Source organism: Orcinus orca, chromosome 21, assembly GCF_937001465.1.
Source record: "Orcinus orca chromosome 21, mOrcOrc1.1, whole genome shotgun sequence".
NCBI classification, from domain to species: Eukaryota; Metazoa; Chordata; class Mammalia; order Artiodactyla; family Delphinidae; genus Orcinus; species Orcinus orca.
The window spans coordinates 4,735,085-4,758,207 of record NC_064579.1 but is presented as its reverse complement, the minus strand read 5'-3'; the positions used below and the strand labels follow the sequence as shown (position 1 = coordinate 4,758,207).

At 34.1% G+C, this 23,123-nt stretch overlaps 1 protein-coding gene across 5 annotated transcripts in view; it reads left to right on the top strand.

The window, feature by feature from the left end:
- The window catches only part of LOC101284300 (disintegrin and metalloproteinase domain-containing protein 5-like), a 207,613-nt gene that overhangs the window by 93,720 nt on the left and 90,770 nt on the right, over positions 1–23,123 (top strand). For 4 of the 5 annotated variants that reach the window (XM_033415017.2, XM_049704185.1, XM_033415020.2 and 1 more), the window contains exons 17-18: positions 13,276–13,362; positions 14,081–14,192. In XM_033415017.2, the coding sequence (XP_033270908.1) occupies positions 13,276–13,362; positions 14,081–14,192 (199 nt within the window). Of the gene's footprint in view, positions 1–3,832; positions 3,930–13,275; positions 13,363–14,080; positions 14,193–23,123 lie in introns of those variants that run through there. The other variant, XM_049704186.1, reaches the window with a different exon arrangement.

Sequence of the window (23,123 nt, the reverse complement as noted above, 5' to 3'; positions counted from 1 at the left end):
ACTTAATATGAAAATTCTCTAGGTCCATCCATGTTGCTGCAGATGGCATTATTTCGTTCCTTTTTATGTCTGAGTAATAGTCCATTGTATATATGTACTACATCTTCTTTATCCATTTTTCTCTAGATGGACATTTAGGTTGCATCCAAATCTTGGCTATTGTAAATAGTGCTGCAGTGAACATTGGGGTACATGTATCCTTTCGGATTATGGTTTTCTCTGGATATATGCCCAGGAATGGGATTGCTGGATCATATGGTAGTTCTACTTTTCATTTTTTAAGTAGCTTCCATACTGTTCTCCACAGTGGTTGTACCAATTTACGTTCCCACCAACAGTGTAGGAGGGTTCCCTTTTCTCCACACCATCTCCAGAATTTATTGTTTGTAGACTTTTTGTTGATGGCCATTCTGACCGGTGTGAGGTGATACCTTTTGTAGTTTTGATTTGCATTGCTCTGATAATTAGTGATGTTGAGCATCTTTTCATGTGCTGTTTGGCCATCTGTGTGTTTTCTTTGGAGAAATGTCTATTTAGACCTTCTGTCCATTTTTTATTGGGTTGTTTGCTTTTTTGACATAGAGCTGCATGAGCTGTTTGTATATTTTGGAGATTAATCCCTCATTGGTAGCTTTGTTTGTAAATATTTTCTCCCATTCTGTGGGTTGTCTTTTCATTTTGTTTATGGTTTCCTTTGCAGTGCACAAGCATTTAAGTTTAATTAGGTCCCATTTGTTTATTTTTGTTTTTATTTCCATTACTCTAGGAGAGGGCTCAAAAAATATTTTGCTCTGATTTATGTCAAAGAGTGTTCTGCCTGTGTTTTCCTCTAAGAGTTTTATAGTATCTGGTCTTATATTTAGGACTTTAATCCATTTTGAGTTTATTTCTGTGTATGATGTTAAAGAATGTTCTAATTTCATTCTTGTACATGTAGCTCTCCAGTTTTACCAACACCACTTACTGAAAAGACTGTCTTTATTCCATTGTATATTCTTGCCTCATTTGTCGTAGGTTGACCATAGGTGTGTGGGTGTATTTCTAGACTAAAGGAGACAGTAGAGAAAAATGTTCCAGACAAAGGAGCAAAATAAAAACCCACAAGAACAACTAAATGAAGTGGAGATAGACAAACTACCTGAAAAAGAATTCAGAGTAATGATAGTAAAGATCATCCAGGATCTCAGAAAAAGAATGGAGGGACAGACCAAGAAATTACAAGAGATGTTTAACAAAGAGCTAGAAGATTTAAAGAACAGATAGAGATGAACTATACAATAAGTGAAATGAAAAATACACTAGAAGGAATCAATAGCAGAGTAACTGAGGCAGAAAAACGAATAAGTGAGCTGGAAGACAGAATGGTAGAAATCACTGCCACAAGACAGAATAAAGAAAAAAGAATGAAAAGAAATGAGGGCAGTCTAAGAGACCTCTGGCGCAACATTAAATGCACCAACATTTGCATTAAAGGGGTCCCAGGATAGGAAGAGAGAGAGAAAGGGCCTGAGAATATTTTTGAAGAGATTATAGCCAAAAATTCTCTAACTTTAGCAAGGAAACAGTCACTCAAGTCCAGGAAATGCAGAGAATCCCATACAAGAGAAACCCAAGGATTAACACACTGAGACACATATTAATGAAACAAATAAAAATTAAAGACAAGAAAAAATATTAAAAGCCACAAGGGAAAATCAACAAATAACACACAAGGGAACCCTGATAAGGCTATCAGCTGATTTTTCAGCAGAAACTCTGCAGGCCAGAAGGGAATGGCTCTGCATATTTTAAATGATGAAAGGGAAAATCCTACAACCAAGAATATGCTATCCAACAAAGCTCTCATTCAGATTTGATGGAAAAATCAAAAGTTTTCCAGACAAGCAAAAGCTAGGAGAATTCAGCACCACCAAACCAGCATTAAAAAAATCCTAAAGAAAATTCTCTAGGCGGAAAAGAAAAGGCCACAACAAGAAAAAAGAAAATTATGAATGGAGAAGCTCACCATTAAAGGCAAACATAAAGTAAAGGTAGGAATTCATCCACACACAAATATGATATCAAAACAAGCAATTGTGAGAAGAGGGGAGTACAAATACAGGATATTGGAAACGCATTTGAAACTAAGAGATCAACAATTTTAAACAGTCTGGTATACATATAGACTGCTATATCGAAACCTCATGGGAACCACACAACAAAAATCTACAATAGATACACAGACAAAAAAGAAAAAGCAATCTAAGCTCATCACTAAAGATAGACATCAAATCACAACACGAGAACAAAAGACAAAGGGAGAAAAAAGACCCCCCAAAAATCTAAAATAGTTAATAAATGGCAATAAAACATACATATCAATAATTACCTTAAATGTACATATATTAAATACTCCAACCAAAAGACCTAGAATGGCTGAATAGATATAGAAACAAGACCTATATATATGCTGTCTACAAGAGACCCACTTCAGATCTAAGGACACATACAGACTGAAAGTGAGGGGATGGAAAAAGATAATCCATGGAAATGGGAATCAAAAGAAAGCTGGTGTAGCACTATTCATACCAGACAAAATAGATTTTAAAATACAGAATGTTACAAGAGGCAAAGCAGGGACAGTACATAATGATCAAGGGATAAATCCAAGAAGAAGATATAACAATTGTAAATATATATGCTCCCAACATAGGAGCACCTCAAAATATAAGGCAAATGCTAACAGCCATAAAAGGAGAAATCGACAATAATGCAATGATAGTGGGGGATTGTAACACCCCACTTTCATCAATGGACAGATCATCCAGACAGAAAACCAGTAAAGACACAGACCTTAAATGACACATAGACCAAAGGGACTTAATTGATATTTATAGAACATTCCATTTGAAAGCAACAGAATAAACTTTCCTCTCAAGTGCTCATGGAACATTCTCCAGGATAGACCATACCTTGGGTCATGAAGCAAACCTCAGTAAATTTAAGAAAATCGAAATCATATCAAGCATCTTTTCTGACCACAATGCTATGAGACAAGATATCAATTACAGGGAAAAAAAACTGTAAAAAATATAAACACATGGAGGCTAAACAATATGCTACTAAATAACCAAGAAATCACTGAAGAAATCAAAGAGGAAATCAAAAAATACCTAGAGACAAATTACAATGAAAACATAATAATCCGAAACCTATGGGATGCAGCAAAAGCAGTTCTAAGAGGGCAGTTTATAGCAATACAAACCTACCTCAAGAAACAAGAAAAATCTCAAATAAATCTAACCTTACACCTAAAGGAATTAGAGAAAGAAGAACAAACAAAACCCAAAGTTAGTAGAAGGAAAGAAATCATAAAGATCAGAGCAGAAATAAATACAAAGAAAAAAATAGCTAAGATCAATGAAACTAAAAGTTGGTTCTTTGAGAAGTTAAACAAAATTGATAAACCTTTAGCCAGACTCATCAAGAAAGAAAAGCAGAGGACTCAAGTCAATAAAATTAAAATTGAAAAAGGACAAGTTACAACTGATGATTATGAATTTTCAGCATCTTTTTATGTGCCTGTTTGCCTTCTGTATGTCTTCCTGGGAAAAATATGTATTCGGGTCTTCTGTTCATTTTTTAATTGAGTATTTTGGGTTTTTGATATTGAGTTGTATGACCTGTGTATATATTTTGCATATTAATCCCTTGTTGGTCATATCATTTGTAAATATTTTCTCCCATTCAGTAGGTTTTCTTCATTTTGTCAATGGTTTCCTTGCTGTGCAAAAGCTTTTGAGTTTAATTAGGTCCTGTTTGTTTATTTTTGCTTTTGTTTCCTTTGCCTTAGGTTACAGACCAAAAAAAATTATCGCTACAATTTATGACAAAGAGCATTCTTTTGTGTTTTCTTCAAGAAGTTTTATGGTTTCCAGTCTTACATTTAGGTATTTAAGCCATTTTCAGTTTATTTTTTGTCTATGGGGTGAGAAAATGTTCTAAATTAATTATTTTACATGTAGCTGTCCAGTTTTCCCAACATCACTTATTGATGTCTTTTTACCATTGTCTATTCTTGCTTCCTTTGTGATAGATTAATTCACCATAAGTGTGTTGGTTTACTTCTGGGCTCTCTATATGGGTCCATTAATCTTTGTGTCTTTTTTATGCCAGTACCATATTGTTTTGATTACTGTTGCTTTGTGATATAGTGTGAAATCAGGGAGAGTTATACATCCTGCTTTGTTCTTTTTCTCAAGATTGTTTTGGCTATTTGGGGTCTTTTGGGGTTCCATATACATTTTAGAATTATTTGTTCTATTTCAGTGAAAATATGTCATGGGTATCTTGATAGGGCTTGCATTAAACCTGTAGATTGCTTTAGGTAGTATGGACATTTTAACAATATCCTTCCAATCCGTGAACACAGTACATCTTTCCATCTGTTTGTATTGTCGTCAGTTACTTTCATCAGTGTCTTACAGTTTTCTAAGTACTGGTCTTTTACCTCCTTAGTTAGATTTATTCCTAGGTATTATATTATTTTGATGCAACTGAAATTGGAATTTTGAAAAAAAATTCTCTGATAGTGTATAAAAATGGGGCAGATTTCTGTATATTAGTTTTGTATCATGCATCTTTACTGAATTAGCTTTAGTAGTTTTTGTGGTATTTTTAGGGTTTCCTATACATAATATCATGTCATCTGCAAACAGTGACAGTTTTATTTCTTCCTTTTCAATTTGGATTTCTTTTATTTTTTTCTTGTCTGATTGTTCTGGCTAGGACTTACAATACTATGGTGAATAAAAGTGGTGAGAGGGGGCATTCTTGTCTTGTTCCTGATCTTAGAGGAAATGGTTTGAGCTTTTCACCATTGAGTATGATGTTAGCTGTGGAATTAGCATGTATGTCCCTTATTACATTGAGGTATATTCCTTCTATTCCCACTTTGCTGAGAGTTTGTATTATAAGTGGCATTGAATTTTGTCCATAGATTTTTCTGCAGGTATTGAGATAATCATATAATTTTTATTCTTAAATTTGTTAATATGTGTATCACATTGATTGAATTGTGGGTATTGAACCATTTTTGTATCTCTGGATTACATTCCCACTGCATCATGGTGTATGATCCTTTTCATATATTGTTGGATTTGGTTTGCTAATATTTTGTCGAGGATTTTTGCATCTATGTTTGTCAGTGATATTTCCTTGTAATTTTCTTTTTCGTGTGTGATATCTTGGTCTGGTTTTGGAATCAGGGTGATACTGGCCTCTTAGAATGATTTTGGGTACATTTCTTTCTCTGCAATTTTTTAGAATAATTTGAGCAAAATAGCTGTTAACTCTCTTACAAATGTTTGGTAGAATTTTACTGTGAATCCATCTAGTCCTGGACTTCTGTTTGTTGGGAGTGTTTTTAAATTACTGATTCTGTTTCATACTGGTAATTGGTCTGTTCAGATTTTGTTTTTACCCCTTATTCAGTCTTGGGAAATTGTACATTTCTAGGACTTTGTCCATTTCATTGTCATATAATTTTTGGAATATCTTTTATGATCCTTTGTATTTCTGTTGTATTAGTTGTAACTTTTTTTTTCCATTTCTGGTATTATTGATTTGGGCCCTCTCTCTTCTTTTTCTTGATGGGTCTGGCTAAAGGTTTATTAATTTTGTTTCTTTTTCAAGGAACCAGCTCTTGTTTCATTGGTCTCTTCTATTGTGTGTGGGGGTTTTTTTTTGTCCCTATTTTAGTTATTTTGGCTCTGATCTTTATGATTTCACTCTTTCAAATAACTTTGGATTTTGTTTGTTCTTCTTTTTCTAGTTCCTTTAAGTAACTAAAGGAGTTTAAGTTGTTTAAGTTAAGTTGTTAAGTTGTTAAGTAAGTTTAAGTTGTTTGAGATTTTTCTTGTCTCCTGAGGTATACTTGTATCATTATAATTTTCCTTCTTAGAACTACCTTTGCTGCATCCCATGGATTTTCAATTATAGTGTTTTAATTTTCGTTGTCTCCAAGCATTTAAAATTTCTTATTTGATTTCTTCAGTGATACATTTTTGTTGTGTAGCATATTATTCAGGCTCCACGTTTGGTTTTTTTTTTCCTCATAGTTAATTTCTAGTCTCAATCACCTTGTGGTCAGAAAAGATGCTTTATATGATTTCAACTAAATTTACCCGGACTTGTTTTGTGGCCTAGTATCTTTTTTTTGTGGCATGTGATCTGTCCTGGAGAATGTTCCCTGTGCACTTGAAAAGAATGTGTATTCTACTGCTTTAGATGGAATGTTCTATATATATCTATGAAGTCTCTTTGTTTTAATGTGTTATTTAAGGCCAGTGTTTCCTTACTGATTTTCTGTCAGTATGATCTCTTCATTGTTGTAAGTGGGCCGTTAAAGTCCCCCACTATTATTATGTTACTGGCAATTTCTCCCTTTATGTCTGTTAATATTTGCTTTATGTGTTTAATTGCTTCTATGTTGGGTGCATGCATATTTAAAGGTTTTCATATCTTGTGCTAATCCTTTTATCATTGTCATCATTTATATTATCATCTCTGTTTCTTGTAACAGTCTTTATTTTAAAGTCTATTTTGTCTGGTATAATTATTGCTATCCTGGCTTTCTTTTTGTTTCCATTTGTATGGAATACCCTTTTTTATTCCCTCACAGTTAGTCCATGTGTGTCTTTAGCTCTGAAGTGAGTCTCTTGTAGGCAGCATGTATATGATCTTGTTTCTGTATTCATTTAGCTACTCTGTGTCTTTTGATTGGAACATTTAGTCCACTTTCCTTTAAAGTAATTATTGATAGTGATGTACTTATTGCTATTTTATTATTTGTTTTGGGGTTGTTTTTGTACTTCTCTTTTTTGTTACTTTCTCTTTTTGCTCTCTTACCTTCTGATTTAATGACTATAGTTAGTGTTATGCTTGCACACATCTTTTTTTGTGTGTGTGTATCTATTATAGATTTTTGGTTTGTGGTTAACATGAAGTTTATATAAAACTATATATATATATATATATATATAATTTTAAATTGCTGATTTCTGAAGTTCAACCACATTTTAACAATCCTGCATTTTACTCCCCTTCCCCCACATTTTTGACATCATATTTCACATATTTTTGTTTTTCATATCCCTTTACTATTCATTGTGGATATAAGTGACTTTACTATTTTTGTCTTTTAACCTTCCATGTATATAAATATGTGGTTGATTTACTACCATTACTATATATTTTCATTAACCAGTGAGATTTTTTGTTTTGTAATTTTCACGTTTCTAGTTGTGGCCTTTTCATTTTCATTTAGAGAAGTCCCTTTAACATTTTTTGTAAAGGTGGCTTGCTGGTGCTGAACTCTTTTAGCTTTTGCTTGCCTGTAAAACTGTTGATCTTACCATCAAATCTGAATGAAAGCCTTGCCAGCTAGAGTATTGTTGGTTGTCGTTTTTCTTCCTTTCATCACTTTAAAAATATTGTGCCACCCCCTTCTGACCTGCAAAGTTTCTGCTGAAAAGTCAGCTAATAGTCTTATGGGAGTTCTCGTGTATGTAATTTGTTGTTTTCCCCTTTTTGCTTTTAATATTCTTTGTCTTTAATTTTTGCCATTTTCACTACAGTGTGTCTTGGTGTAGTCCTCTTTGGGTTGATCCTATTTGGAACTTTCTCAGCTTCCTGTGCTTGGATGTCTGCTTCCTTTTCCAGGTTAGGGATTTGTTTCAGCTATTACGTTTTAAAATATGTTTTCAGTCCCTTTCTCTCTCTCTTCTCCTTCCGAGATCTCTATAAAATGAATATTAGTGCACAGAATATTGTACCAGAGGTCTCTTAAACTTTCCTCATTTCCTCTTACTCTTTTTTCTGTTCGGCATCAGTGATTTCCACTACTCTGTCTTCCAGCTCACTGATCCACTCCTCTGTATCAATTAGTCTATAATTGATTTCTTCTAGTATGTTTTCTATTTCAGTTATTGTATTCTTCATCTCTGTTTGGTTGTTCCTTATATTTTCTAACTCTTTTTTAGAAACTTCTAACTTTTCACTTTTTTCTTCCAATCTTCTCCTGAGTTCTTTGATCATTACCTTCAATTCTTTGTTGGGTAGACTTGCAGATCATTTTAAACTTTCAAGACTTGTTGTTAAGCTCTTTGAAGGCATAGAGTAAATATTTTAGGGTCTAAATTTTACTTTAGGCTAAATTTGCCCCAGTTCTGAGTTGTGACCCTTCTATGGTCTCTATTGAATATTCTGTTCATTCAACATGGCCTGTACATTCATGCTGATAGGACCTTGTATGATTTCCATGTTGTGTGATTTCTGGAACTATTCATCTTATAGTTCCTTGCTAATTTTTTTCCTCTGGAAGTAGTTCTTGTTCAGTCTTATGGATGTTAGCCCTGTGCAGGTGCAGATTGTATTCAGCCAAAGACAGAAGGCAGTTCCTATGTAGGTTTATAGAACTCTTTCATTTGTAGTTCTCTCCTCTAGAATAGTCTTCCCAGCAAATTCTAGGTTCCACAGCCTCCTAACCTTCACATACTTGAATCCCCATCTCCTTTACTCAACAAGATTTCCCAACTGTGTTTGGGTTCCTCCTCACTACACCTTAATCAGGAAATTGCCTCCAAGCAAAGAGCCTGGAAAATAGGAGGGCTCACCTCATTTGTTTTTTATTTTTTTCTCAGAGATCATAGTCTTGTTCTGCCTATAGTCCAATGTGTAAAAATAGTTGTTTTCTATAATTTGTCTAGTTTTCTAGTTATTTATGGTAGGAGGGTAATGGTGGACCATTATTGAGCCTATAAATAATTGCATTGCCATAAAAAGTGAAGGAACAGTAAATGTATTGTTTCTGAATTTGAGGGCACTAGTGAGAACCAGTTCCTAGTTTTAAAATGTTTCATTTCAGTTTATAAAAGCATAGCTAATAAACTGAGGATTAGAAATGCATCAAGAAGAAAGAAAAAGGGCTTTCTGATATATCATCTGAAATGTATAACCACAGTTAATTTTTCTCATTATTTAATTTAGCCCTGTATAATTGATTCTTATTCCCCTGGATTTTGAGTTAGCAGTTTGCTTTCATATGGCATTATATTCCTGGATATAAAGGATTCCAATAAAGCCTAATTCAGCCATATGGTGTGTTCTGAAATTGTCTCCTCAGTATCAGCTTAAGCACCATATCCTGTACCTGTGAGTCTAATTCTTGAATTTAAATAGTTTAGAATACCTGATATGATCCTTTCTACATGTCAGTGAAGACCTAGTTTCTATCCTGTACCTGAAAGCAGAAACTTTAGGTAAACATTAGAGAAAAGCACAAACTACCAGTTGATCAAAAGCCTGAAAAGTTTGAATGGTTCATTTATTAGAGTCATCAATAGTATGGGAATGGAGAAAAGCAAAATCTCTTATTTTGCAGACAGGGGTGTGATAATAACTATTTATTAAGAGTTTGATCAAAGTTTCTCTTGAGGATAAGAAAATATTATGAAGAGAAGTGGACTTGAGTTTCTACAAGCATTCAATCCATTCTAGTTACATGTACAATATATGAAACATTTATGCTAAGAACATTAGTTATGCTTATATTAATAACATTTAAAATTAACCTAGGGAAGGCTGGCTGAATTTCTTTGACAGTTCTTCCTATGCAGCTCTTACATTGCTATCTATTAGGAAATAATGGAGAATATCATAAATTAGGAGTTTGGGATTACAGTATACACACTACTATGTATAAACTAGGTACACAACAAGGACCTACTGTACAGCACAGAGAACTATATTCAAGGTCTTGTAACAACCTATAATGGAAAAGAACCTGAAAAAGAAAACATATGTATATATCTGAATCACTTTGCTGTACACCTGAAACTAACACAACATTGTAAATTAACTACTTAAATTTAAAAATGAATTAAAAAAAGAAAGATATTGTAAAATTCTTCCCAACTGCAATTAGGAACAATAGTTTCTCTTATTTTGTAAAAAGCCATTACAATATGATGAGTTTTCATTAAAAAACTAATAATAAATAATGGAGAATACCAAACAAATTGTAATTATTTCTAGCATTCTTATATTTATGAGATAAGAGAACAAATCTGTTATTTTCTGATGGCAATCTCAGAAATCTCAAAGATAGTTTTAGGTATTATTAAAATCATGAAGAAAAAAAATATTTTTGACTTTAGACTCTGACCTTGGTAAGGTAAAGTCACCAGAGTTGTCCAAGGTGGTTACTTAATTAAAAAGGATTATTGGTTATCTAGTAAAAATTGCTTAACTCCCTGTTAATCAAAGTGACAGTGCAAGAGCTTGCATAAAATAGGAAAAGGTACTAAAATTATAGGGAACTTTAGCTCTTTCAAAAAACGGGGAGGTTTTTAAAAATAACCATTTACATAATACAAAGCATAGAAAATTATTCTGGTGAAATATTGAATCTCTGCCATCCAGGTAAATTTATAGAAAGTAAACAAAAACCTTGTACTACCACTGTTAAGAGCAAACTGAATACTTCACAAGCAATTTCCATGTATACAATTTTTAAAAACCCAAATTCTAATTTTGCATCAATATAGTATGAGGCTTTACGGTATTCACAAGGATATTTTTTAAATTATCTTATGAATGACCCCACCAAAATTGAACAATTGTTGCTAAATTTTTTTCAGAATCATTATTTTCTTGTGCATAGGTATTATCAACAAAACCAAGGTTACCTTGCACAAAATGTCTATAATTTTCCATATTCATTCAAGCCTTGACATTCACTGTCCTCTTTCATATTCTGAAACAACCAGATATAGCATTAGGATAAAACAGTTTTGTCTTTTGAGAAGCAATTACACATCCTATTATCCTGAGACATAATTGTCTTCTGCCATTATTGCTACTGGCATGTCCTAATTGTAGTAATTATAATTTTTAAACCAATTAAGTTATATTTCAGAAAGATGTAAAGGTAGATAATTTATTTCTGCCTCTCATACAGAAGCTAGTTAGCAGCCTAAAAACTCATACACACCTAATACAATCCCTTACAGTCACACTCATTTTCTTTTTAAAGTGACAAAAATGAACAAGTTAATACAACCCAAAGGTATAGCCATTCTGTAATATATAAACTAAGCAAAATTGTATGTGTATACACATGTGTATATGCATATATACAAGCACTCACAAATATATACACATCATGAGCAGACTTACTGACTTGGTCAAGAATCAGAAACAAAAACAAAGCAACAAAAAACCAAAATGAGAAGAAAAAAACTCAGAGAAATGGAGAATCAGCCAAGTTAAATTTTTGATGCCACTTGGGAATCACCCTACTTTAGAGGCATTAGGTGAAAGAATGTTGAAATACAGTTGTTAGGTTCGAAGTAAAATCTGCTAATGTCCTATAGAGTAATAAAACCGTAATTTCGGGTTATCATTTCAATCAGACAAAACTCATTTACATATCGGCCAGACAAAAACTATGTTAACATATAAGTTCACAAAATCTAGGCTCTTATCAGTACTGACTAGCAAGTTATACAAAGTACATTCCTTAAATAATTAAATAAACTTTAGGTTTACCTTAGATGGGTCCTTTAATGAATGTTCAAAAATGACATTGAAAAGAAATGTGGTTCTCCAATTTTCTCTATTTACAAGTGTGGACAATTTTTAACAGGTATATTAGCAATATTCCAGCAATATTTGTTTTTAATGACCTCCACACCTCTTTTTAACAGCAACATTACTTTTAAGTAATTTTTATACAGCTCATTTTTTTATGTTCGGCAATATGTAATCAAGTGCTCTTGCATGCACTATAGGGAGTAATTTTTTAGCTAACATTTGAAGATCTCATGTGAATACTAGTTTGGGGTGAGTAAGTTATTATATGATCAAGCATTTTTCCTCCTTTGGAATGTTTTTGCAACAACTTTCTTGAATTGTATTCATTGTTTCAATAGAACCTTCAAAGTTACACTGATTTTAACTTCTTATAATCAACTCTGATTTTTTTCTGATTGGTAGATGAATGTTTTAATTAAATTGAATACTATTTTTACAATATTATATTCTGCTGTAACATATTATAGTTATCACTTATGTTATACATAAGAACAAGAGAACAGTATTAACAGTTAATAATATAGCATACTATAATTTTAGAATGTTTTAGAATGTTCTAATATCCTATAAACAAACAATATATCTAACAACCATTTAATGTTCTAATGAATCCTAGAAATTATTAATCCCAAGAGCTACTCTGGAAAATTAAATAAATTTACATTTCTTTTGAGAGAAAGTCTCAAGGTTTGCTTGCTCAATTCAAATTTATTTTTATATAATGCTCTTTGGTAATAGTGCAAGAAAATAATCCAAGTATCTGTCACATCTTGCTCATTTGGAAACATATAGATACAAATAAGACCTGAGATCTCTCTCCCCTTGAAATGTAAATGATATTGGCTCAAATCTCTATTTCAGAATTCTGATCCTCTTCTTTCTGCATACCCTGTTATTATGATCCAAAGACACAACTCACCAAAGAACAAAACTCTTTCGTAAAGTATTGACTTTACTGAAAAATTTTGTATAATTGGGAAAGGTCACACAATTTAATGCCATAAATTAGGACAATGTAATTCACACATTAAACATTCCTTTTCTTAGAAGGCCTTTTAGCCATCTCACCCATGGGAGTCTCTCATTGTCCTATTACCTCATATAACTACCTGTTATCCTTGCTTCTCATTTTTTTCCCCATATGGAATAGTAATTTACCTTCCTTTGCTCCTCATACCAATGATTTTAGTACCTCAGCCTCCCACTCGATGCTTCTTAACCCTGACTGCACATGATAATCACCTGGCCCCTGGCCCCAGAGATTTTAATATAACAGTCTCAGGAGGTACCCAGGCCCGTGTATTTTTTAAATGCTTCTCAGATAATTATTGAACTGAAGGGACTAATCAAATTATTTTTCCAGATATTTCTCTTTCTAAGAGGACTTCTGGTGCTAGATGGTAAGAAAATAAAAGTTTCAACTTCTTATATAAGACTATACATTTACAATCTGAAAGCATATAGCTTATTTCACATTTATTTCAATGCAGTCACAATTATTACTTTATGTTTTGGATTTTTATGCCAATTCTTGGTAATACAAATTCTTGAATTTTCTTGAATTTTTTCTTATGTATTATCTATGCACACAATCTGATGGTTTGACTGAATTTGTTTTTTACTTCTTTTGCTTTGTTTCAGTATTGTCTGAGATTTAAATGTGTAGAGCTTAAATACCATGTCAATTTTCAGAGTTGCAGTTCTACCAGAGATTGTAATTCAAATGGAGTAAGTAATTTCAGTTTTCATTTTAAGCAACATGCTTTGAACAATTCAATAAACAGTTTGGAGATTTAAAGAAATCATTTGAATAATTTTTTTGATCACTTTCATGCTGCTTGGTGTCATTTAACAGTTTGTAAATTATAACTTCAATCTTATCTTCTTGAGAAATCTTGCCAAACTGTTTATTAGAGAAGATAAAGTAGAAACATTTAAGATGATTCTGGATGTATAAGATGTTTGGTAAATATGTGGGCTGGATGTGCTATAAGCACTATGTGTTACCATCTAACCAAAATGATCTTATTTTTACAGAGAGAAGGCAGGAAATGGTAAATAAAGGTCATTAGGATTTTCTTGCTGGTCTTGCTCATTAATTTAGTGTCTGGGCTGTTCTGTGAAGCTAGGAAGTAAATGATAATTAGAGGCATGTTGCTGGTGATTGACAATAGTTTGGTCTGGCTGTGGGGAGAGTTGAAAGAATTTATTTGGCAAAAGAATTTATTTGGCAAAAATTGATTTGGCAACAGAAGCCAGATATACTTTCTACAGTATGGGAAATGTCAAGAGAAAATTTGTTGAATTTGTCTATTTAAGGTAAATTCTCTGGAATGGATAAATTCTCTGGAATAAATTCTCTGTTGAATACGTGTAGAATATTAATTGGCCTCTATTGAAAACCATCTTTGTACATAAAAATTGTTCTATTTTCTGATTATTCTAGGTCTGCAACAATTTTAACCATTGCCATTGTAGAATGGGGTTTGCTCCTCCTCGTTGCAAGCCGATGGCAAAAGATTTTGGAAGTATTGATGATGGACACAGGAGGAAAGTTGGTTAGTGTCTTTAAAACTTTATTAATCAAAGACAATATGTAAGACAATAAATTACGGTTGTAGGTTCCAAGTCACATTGCAAAGCAACTAATGTCAACAAATACGGTTTTACTTTACTTGTAAGATTTTAAAAGACTCTAAGACAGTTAAGTTTGAACTCTTCTTTATATATCAACACTGACATTGTCTAACAAAAAGTGTAACTAGTGGTAGGAAATTTTAAAAGTAGAAATTCCCGTGCATATAATTTGATTAGTTAATTTAGATTATTCACTTTGTATTGTCTCATATATTCCTAGTTTTAAATGATGTTAGTAGTCATTGTAATATTAATGCCACCAGAATCTTGCAAGGCTACTCCTTTCTCCTGCATTTTAGGGGCTACAATCTCATCTTTAGAAATTTCCCTTTAGGATATCCCCTCTAGGGTTCCTGAGTAGTATTTTGAGATCAAGCAGGCCTGGATGAGACTGGGAACAGGTGGGGGATAGTCCCTGGTTCCAGAAGGTTATTGGAGCCCACCTAAACTAACCTGGGAGAAGAGGAGGTCTGTCTACCTTTACAAACCCTTTTTCTTTTGGGGCAATTAAATGGTGAACTCCTGGGCAGACTTATGTGTAGCTTGACTATTAGTGGGGGGCATACCTAGGGTGAGTAACTTTTCAGACAGCTAAAACACAGCTGTATCAGACTGTGTATCAGACCAAAAAATAAACATAATCATTTAACATATACAACTACACGTATATTATTATTTTCACATAAATATGTTGAAAGAATAGGCGTTTATTTGAAATTGTATATTATTCTGTACTGTGTACTTTTGTTACATAAATTGCTATTATTTAAGTGAAATAGCAATAGAACTAGTAAACAGTGCTGATCAATAGTAGTTTATAGAACAACCAATTAAAAAATAAAATATGTGAGCAAAAACAGCAATGCTTTATAATGAGAATATTTTATAATGTAACCTCTGATACAGCAATTTATTTTACCTCTTTTTAAAAATTCTTTACTAGATATTTAAATTTTGCATGGTTATCTTATTGTTTATTCTTAAGATACATAAACATAGGACTTTTAGAAAGGAGAAAAAATATAAATATGATAGGAATGATTAAAGATATGCTCATATTTAATGAAAATAGCATTGACATGCTTCCTTCTGTGCCATAATACAGTCAGACATATTTTTGATTTTTGGTTTCATTTTCCAGTTATACTTTTCTGAACTGCTTGCAGCCTATAAGACATTCTTCTTTTAAGTAGTAGCAAAATGGAATAGAATCAAATGTAAAATTCATTTTGACTTGAAGCTCTGTTTTAACAAACCCACATTTACTGAATTCTGGTGTCAGTCCATCATGGTGGCCTTAAGCTAAGTATCTTGACAAAAGCATTTGAGCATGGGATACTTGGGTCTTATTTACTAGATACAGCAGGTTTTCAGGCTTGGAAATATTATTTTGCAGCTCTTCAAAACTCATTCTCTTTGTTTCTACAGGCTTATTCTAGTAGGCCACCTCTCTGTCAATCAGCTCCTTTGCATATTTAAATTCATCTTATAGGCTGTCCATGTCTATAAGGCCCATCATATTTATACACTCCAAAGCACATTGGATGTCATGTGTTAAATCTCTCTTTCTCAGGGAGCATGCTTTAAAGCACAGAAGTAATCTTAATTAGTGAAATCTAAGTTGAATTCCACATAAATTACAGTTTTAATAAAGGAACTGAGAAGGTCCTTCTTAACTTGCTTACCCATTTCTGGTTACATTTTTTTGAGTTCTGAAGCAGTCTTATTTCCAAAAATATGAGTCATTTTTTCATTGTATGAGTTGTCACAACCTGTGCAAATCATAGAACTACCCAGGTGCAGTCAGTGCATCCTTTTCTATAATCCTGATGGCCCCTTCACAGGTCATCAGATTGTTTTGGAGAAATAGCACATAAATTTCTGCTTCACTACACACTTTTTTTCCTATTCTCATCCTCTATGAATTTCAAAATTAGAGAAGTACATTCTTCTTGTCCAAACTTTTAAAAATAAGATTTTACATCTTAAATATTTTAACATATCTTTTATGGTCAGTAAGGAGTACAGTCGTCTTCTACACTTGTTTAAGGAAGCAATTTCTTTCCATTTTGTGAAGTTAAAAAAAAAATTCTTGGTAAGTGCTTATGCGTTTTGAGGAAACTGAAACTGACTGAAACTTTCATTATGAAAGCCTTTATATCACAGGAAAACAAATCACACTCCTTTTGGTGTTGTGTACCAGGTGTACAGGACATTTGGCAAGTGAGATCTTTTTCTTTTCTTCATTAAGAAAATTATAGACTGAACGGAACTTGCAAAAATTTACATTTGCCCTGTCTGCTAACTACACATATAGATGAGCAAAGTCTAGTTTGTATTTGAGCAAGATAGCAAAAATCTTTTTGTTATATATGGTTTTATTAAAATTTTCATAGAAATTCAGAAGCCTATTTGAAACTCTGTTCTGGAAACCAAATTACCTAAGAGCTGGGGGCAATATTTTGCTCCACATTCACTTGGTAAAATGTGACAGAATCATTACTTCACTGTGAGGAGTCAACAGATGTTATCAAAATAACTCTTTTTTCTCCCGTTGGGCATTTTAGTTGCAATCTATGAATCTGGAAATGTAATTTCACTCAGTTTTGTAGAGCAATCAAGAAACTGAATGAATAGATAAAACATTTTTGTTCTTGTGGTGTACCCAAACTAATTCAGTGGTAGCTATTTTTATTTGAACATTGCTATCTTTTGGGAAGACAATTTGTTTTTTTCATTTAGGAAACAGAAAAATATGATTGACTTAGAAATACTTGCTTGTCTCACTGCAGACATTTGAGATTCCATCTCCATATGTAGCTTTCACAGCTCCTTCTCCACCATACCCAAATCCAAATATTTTTAATTGAGATATAACTGATGTATAACATTACATTAGTTTCAGGTGTACAACATAGTGATTTGATATTGTATACCTTGGAGAATAATCACTGTAATGAGTCTAGGTAACAGCTGTCACCATGCATAGTTACAAATTTTTTTTTCTTGTGTTGAGAACTTTTAAGTTCTAATCTCTTAGCAACTTTTAAATGAGCAACACTGTATTATTGAATGCTTCTGCACACTAAGCGGAGATGTCGGCACAGCCGTTTCACACTGGGCACTCTGGTTTGAAGTGTTGGGTGCAAAGCCTCTGCACTCGACACCTTATGAGGGAGTGAAACAAGACTAAGCACAAAGGGAAAAAAAAGGAGGCAGAGAAAAGATGGCTGGGTAGAAAGACGTTAGTTACCTCACCCTCTCTCACAAAAACACCAGAATCACAACTAACTGCTGAACAACCATCAACAGAAAAATACTGGAACCTACCAAAAAGGATACCCTACATCCAAATATAAAGGAAAAGCCACAACAAGATGGTAGGAGGGGCACAGTAGTGGTAAAATCAAATCCCATACCCATCGGGTGGGCAACCCACAAACTGGAAAATAATTATATCGCAGAGGTTCTCCCAAAGGAGTAAAAGTTATGAGCCCCATGTCAGGCTCCCCAGCCTAGGGGTCTGTCATTGGTAGGAGGAGCCCTCTGAGCATCTGGCTCTGAAGGTCAGCGGGGTTTGATCACAGTAATTCCACAGGACTTGGGGAAACAGAACCTCCACTCTTGGAGGGCATACACAAGGTCTTGTATGCACCAGGTCCCAGGGAAAAAGCAGTGACCTCATAAGAGCCTGGACCAGACCAACCTGCTGGTATTGGAGGGTCTCCTGCGCAGGCTGGGGGTGGTTGTGGCCCACTGCAGGGACAAAGACACTGGTGGCAGTAGTTCTGGGGCGTACTCATTGGCATGAGCCCTGCTGGAGGCTGCCATTTTCTCACCAAGACCTGGCCCCACCTAACTGCCTATAGGCTCCAGTGCTGGGATGCCTCGTGCCAAACAACAAGCAGGATGGGAGCATAACCCCACCTATCAGTGAACAGGTTGCCTAAAGTCTTCCTGAGCCCACAGCTTCCCACTAAACACACCCCTTGACATGGCCCTGCCCACCATAGGGACAAGACCCAGTTCCACCCACCAGTGGGCAGGAACCACGCCCTCCCATCAGGAAGCTGGCACAAGTCCCTTAGACCAGCATCATCCACCAGGGGGCAGACAGCAGAAGCAAGAAGAATGACAACCCTGCAGCCTGTGGAACAGAAACCACAATCACAGAAAGTTAGACAAAATGAGATGGCAGAGGAATATATCCCAGAGCAAGGAACAAGATAAAACCCCAGAAGAACAAGTAAGTGAAGTGGAGATAGGCAATCTACTCAAAAAAGAATTCAGAGTAATGACAGTAAATATGATCTAAAATCTTGGAAAAAGAATGGAGGCACAGACTGGGAAGATACAAGAAATGGTTAACAATGAGCTAGAAAATCTAAAGAACAGACTAACAGAGATGAACAGTAAAATAACTGGAATGAAAAATACACTAGAAGGAATCAATAGCAGAATAAATGTAGCAGAAGAACAGATAAGTTACCTGGAAGACAGAATGGTGGAAATCACTGCCAGGGAACAGAATAAAGAAAAGAGAATGAAAAGAAATGAGGAGAGTCTAAGAGACCTCTGGGACAACATTAAATGCATCTCATTATAGCAGTCCCAGAGGAGAAGAGAGAGAGAAAGGACCTGAGAAAATATTTGAAGATATAATAGCTGAAAAATTCCCTAACGTGGGAAAGGAAACAGTCACCCAAGTCAGGAAGCGCAGACTCTCAGGCAGGATGAACCCAAGGAGAAACATACTGAGACACATAGTAGTCAAATTGATAAAAATAAAAGACAGAGGAAATATAAAAAGCAACAAGGGAAAAGCAACAAATAAAATGCAAGGGAATTTGCATAAGGTTATCAGCTGATTTTTCAGCAGAAACTCTACAGGCCAGAAAGGAGTGGCATGATATATTTAAAGTGAAAGGGAAGAACCTGCAACCAAGAATACTCCACCCAGCAGGGCTCTCATTCAGATTTGACAGAGAAATCAAAAGCTTTACAGACAAGCCAAAGCTAAGAGAATTCAGCACTACCAGACCAGCTTTGCAATAAATGCTAAAGGAATTTTCTAGGTGGAAAAGAAAAGGCCACAACAAGAAACAAGAAATATATGAATGGAAAAGCTCACCAGTAAAGGCAAATATATAGTAAAGGTAGGAAATAATCTGCACACAAATATATCAAAACCGGCAATTGTGAGAAGATAGTACAAATGCAGGATATTGGGAATGCATTTGAAATTAAAAGACTGGCAACTTAGAACAATCTTGTTTATATATACACTGCTATATCAAAACCTCATGGCAACCCTAAACTGAAGATCTACAGTAGATACACGCACAAAAAGAATAAGGGATCCAAACACAACAGTAAAGTTAGTTATCAAATCACAAGAGAAGAGAACAAAAGAGGAAGGGAAGAAAAAGACCAAAAAAACCCCAAAACAATTAAGAAAATGGCAATAAAAACATATATATTGATAATTACCTTAAATGTAAATGGATTAAATCCTCCAACCAAAAGACAGAGACTGGCTGATTGGATAGAAAAACAAGACCTATATATATGCAGTCTACAAGAGACCCACTTCAGATCTAAAGACACATACAGATGGAAGTGAGGAGATGGAAAAAGTTATTCCATGAAAATGGAAATCAAAAAAAAGCTGGAGTGGCAATACTCATATCAGACAAAATAGACTTTATAATAAAGACTGTTATAAGAGACAAAGAAGGACAGTACACAATGATCAAGGGTTAAATCTAAGAAGACATAACAATTGTAAATATATATGCACCCAACACAGGAACATCTCAATATATAAGACAAATGTTAACAGATATAAGAGGAGAAATTGATAGTAACACAATAATAGTGGGGGACATTAACACCCCACTTACACCAATGAACAGATCATCCAGACAGAAAATCAATAAGGAAATACAGGCCTTAAATGATACATTAGATCCTATGGACTTAATTGATATCTATATATCATTCTATCTGAAAACAGCAGAATACACACTGTTTTCATGTGCACATGGAGTATTCGCAGGATAGATCACATCTTGGGCCACAAAGTAAGCCTCAGTAAATTTAAGAAAATTTAAATCATATCAAGCATCTTTTTTGACCACAGTGCTATGAGATTAGAAATCAACTATAAGAAACAAACTGTAAAATACTGTATTATTTACTACAGTCACCATGATGTACATTAAATCCTCATGATGTATTTATTTTGTAAGTGGAAGTTTGTACCTTTTGACCCCCTTCAGCCAATTTGCTCATCCCCCACCCCAATGTGTGGCAACCACCAATCTGTTCTCTGTATCTATGAGCTTGTTTTTTGTTTTGTTTTGTTTTTTAGATTCTACATGTAAGTAAGATCATATGGTATTTGTTTTTCTCTGTCTGACTTATTTCATTTAGCATAATGAAATATATGAGCCTTGAGGCTCATCCATGTTCTTGCAAATGCCAAGATTTTATTCTTTTTATGGCTGAATAATATTTCATTTTATATATATATACATATATCACATTTTTGGTCAGGATGATGGATGATTGTTTCCATATCTTGGCTGCTGTAAATACTGCTGCAATGACCATGGAGGTATACGTATCTTTTTAAGTTAGTGTTTTCATTTCCTTTGGGTATATACCCAGAAGTCGAATTGCTGGATCATACGGTAGTTATATTCTTAAATTTTTTGAGGAACATGCATGCTGTATTCCATAGTGGCTAACCCAATTTACATTCCAACCAACACTGCATGAGGGTTTCCTTTTCTCTACATCCTCACCAACACTTGTTATTTCTTATCTTTTTGAGAATAGCCATTCTGACAGGTGTGAGGTAATATCTCATTGTGGTTTTGATTTGAATTTTCCCAATGATTTGTGACGTTGAGCATCTTATCATATACCTGTTGGCTATTTGGATGTCTTCTTTGGAAAAATGTCTATTCAAATCTTCTGCCCACTTTTTAATTGGATTTTTTTTTGTTTTGCTCTTAAGTTGTATGACATCTTTGTATATTTTGGATATTAACCCCTTATCAGATGTATGATTTGCAAATATATTTTCCCATTCACTAGGTTGTCTTTTCATTTTGTTGCTAGTTTCCTTTGCTGTGAAATAGCTTTTACATTTGATGTTTTGCTACTTGTTGATTTTTGCTTTAGTTGCCTTTGCTTTTGGTGTCAGATTCAAAAAATCATCACCAAGATTAAAGTCAAGGAGTTTACTGCCTATATTTTCTTCTAGGAGTTTTATGGTTTCAGGTCTTACATTCAACTCTTTAATCCATTTTGAGTTAATTTTTATGTGTTGTGTAAGATAGTGGTCCAGTTTCACTCTTTTACATGTAGCTGTTCAGTTTTCCCAACACAATTTATTGAAGAGACTATCCTTTCTAGATTGTATATTTTTGGCTCCTTTGTTATATGTTAATTGACCATATATGCATGGTTTATTTCTAGGTCCAAATTATTTTTGGCATGTTGTACAATATGCTATGTTTTGGTTACTTACATATCTAATCTAGTTGTATACGTTCCTCCATCTGTCACTAGGAACAGTCATTTAGCCTTCTTGTTCAGTGATGTCTGGGTCATGCTGGTGTTAGTATTGTCGTCATTCTGATTTTTATTATCTGAGCTCTTAGAAAAGATCACAATATTGACAATATGAAAAATTAGTGCTATCTTGACACAAAGCACAACAGTTAATCCACAGACTAAGTCAAAGATGTACTGTTCACATTAATGATTTCAATACCCTTAGGTTGCACACTTAAGTCACATCACTCAGAGTGAACATCAGTAGTCAGAGTTAAAAACAGCAACAGCAACTGCAGATAATCTATGCTATATTCACTTGACACCAAAACAATGTTGCTTTTAGTTCCTGGGTATTTTTTTTAAGCTTCTGTATGAAATTTGTTTTGTGCTTCCAAACTTCCAAGCCAGTTTCTAAAAATCAGAAAATTTCCCATCCTGTTAATGGATGCCCCGGTATATAAGGCTTTCCTGACAACACTTGGAACAGTGCCAGGCCAACAGTCATGGTTAGTTACCCTAGGCCACTTTAGGTCCAAATGGCAGTACTGTGGTTGCACCTGAGCCTGGGCTCAGAGGAAACCTTCCAATACAACTAGTTTCTTTTAGTCAGCTGCCGTAGGCTGTATTCATCCCCTCTATTCTGGGGCCTGTAGGTCTACCCCGAAAGCCCTGGGCTGGTATGCCAGCTGACTGCCTGTTCTGTGCCCAAATTATCTCCTTGGGGCCCTGTACCCAGTCAAGGAAACCCTGGGCTGCTGATGGGCCTGGACTCCATGTGGGAGACGCCCTTGTGATGCTGAATGCATTTGGGGGCATAAAGAATTTGAGAGGCAAGGTGATCCCAAGGAATCCAAGTTTGCTTTATATCCTCATTTTATTTATTTTGAATATCACTGACTTATGTTAACAGTATATGGCCTGGAAAAACCTCAAATTATGGAATTTATCCTGGCCTTATTTGTAACCAGTATCTTATTGTCTTTTGTTAATATTTCATGGATATTTTCAAAGAATGTGTAATCTGTTTTTACAGCATTACATACAAAGATATAACATATGTACATAATTAAATATAATTAAATATATATGTGGTTGTGTGTGTGACTTACTTGTTTGCATATTCTAGAATCTAAATCCTCATATATTTTTGTTAACTTGTCTACTTGGTATATAAAATTTATACATCAAGTTTATTTAATCTTATATTATAATTTTTCTTTTAATAATTTTTATATAATCTTAACCCCAGAAGTTAACCACTACTAATATTATATATTATTATT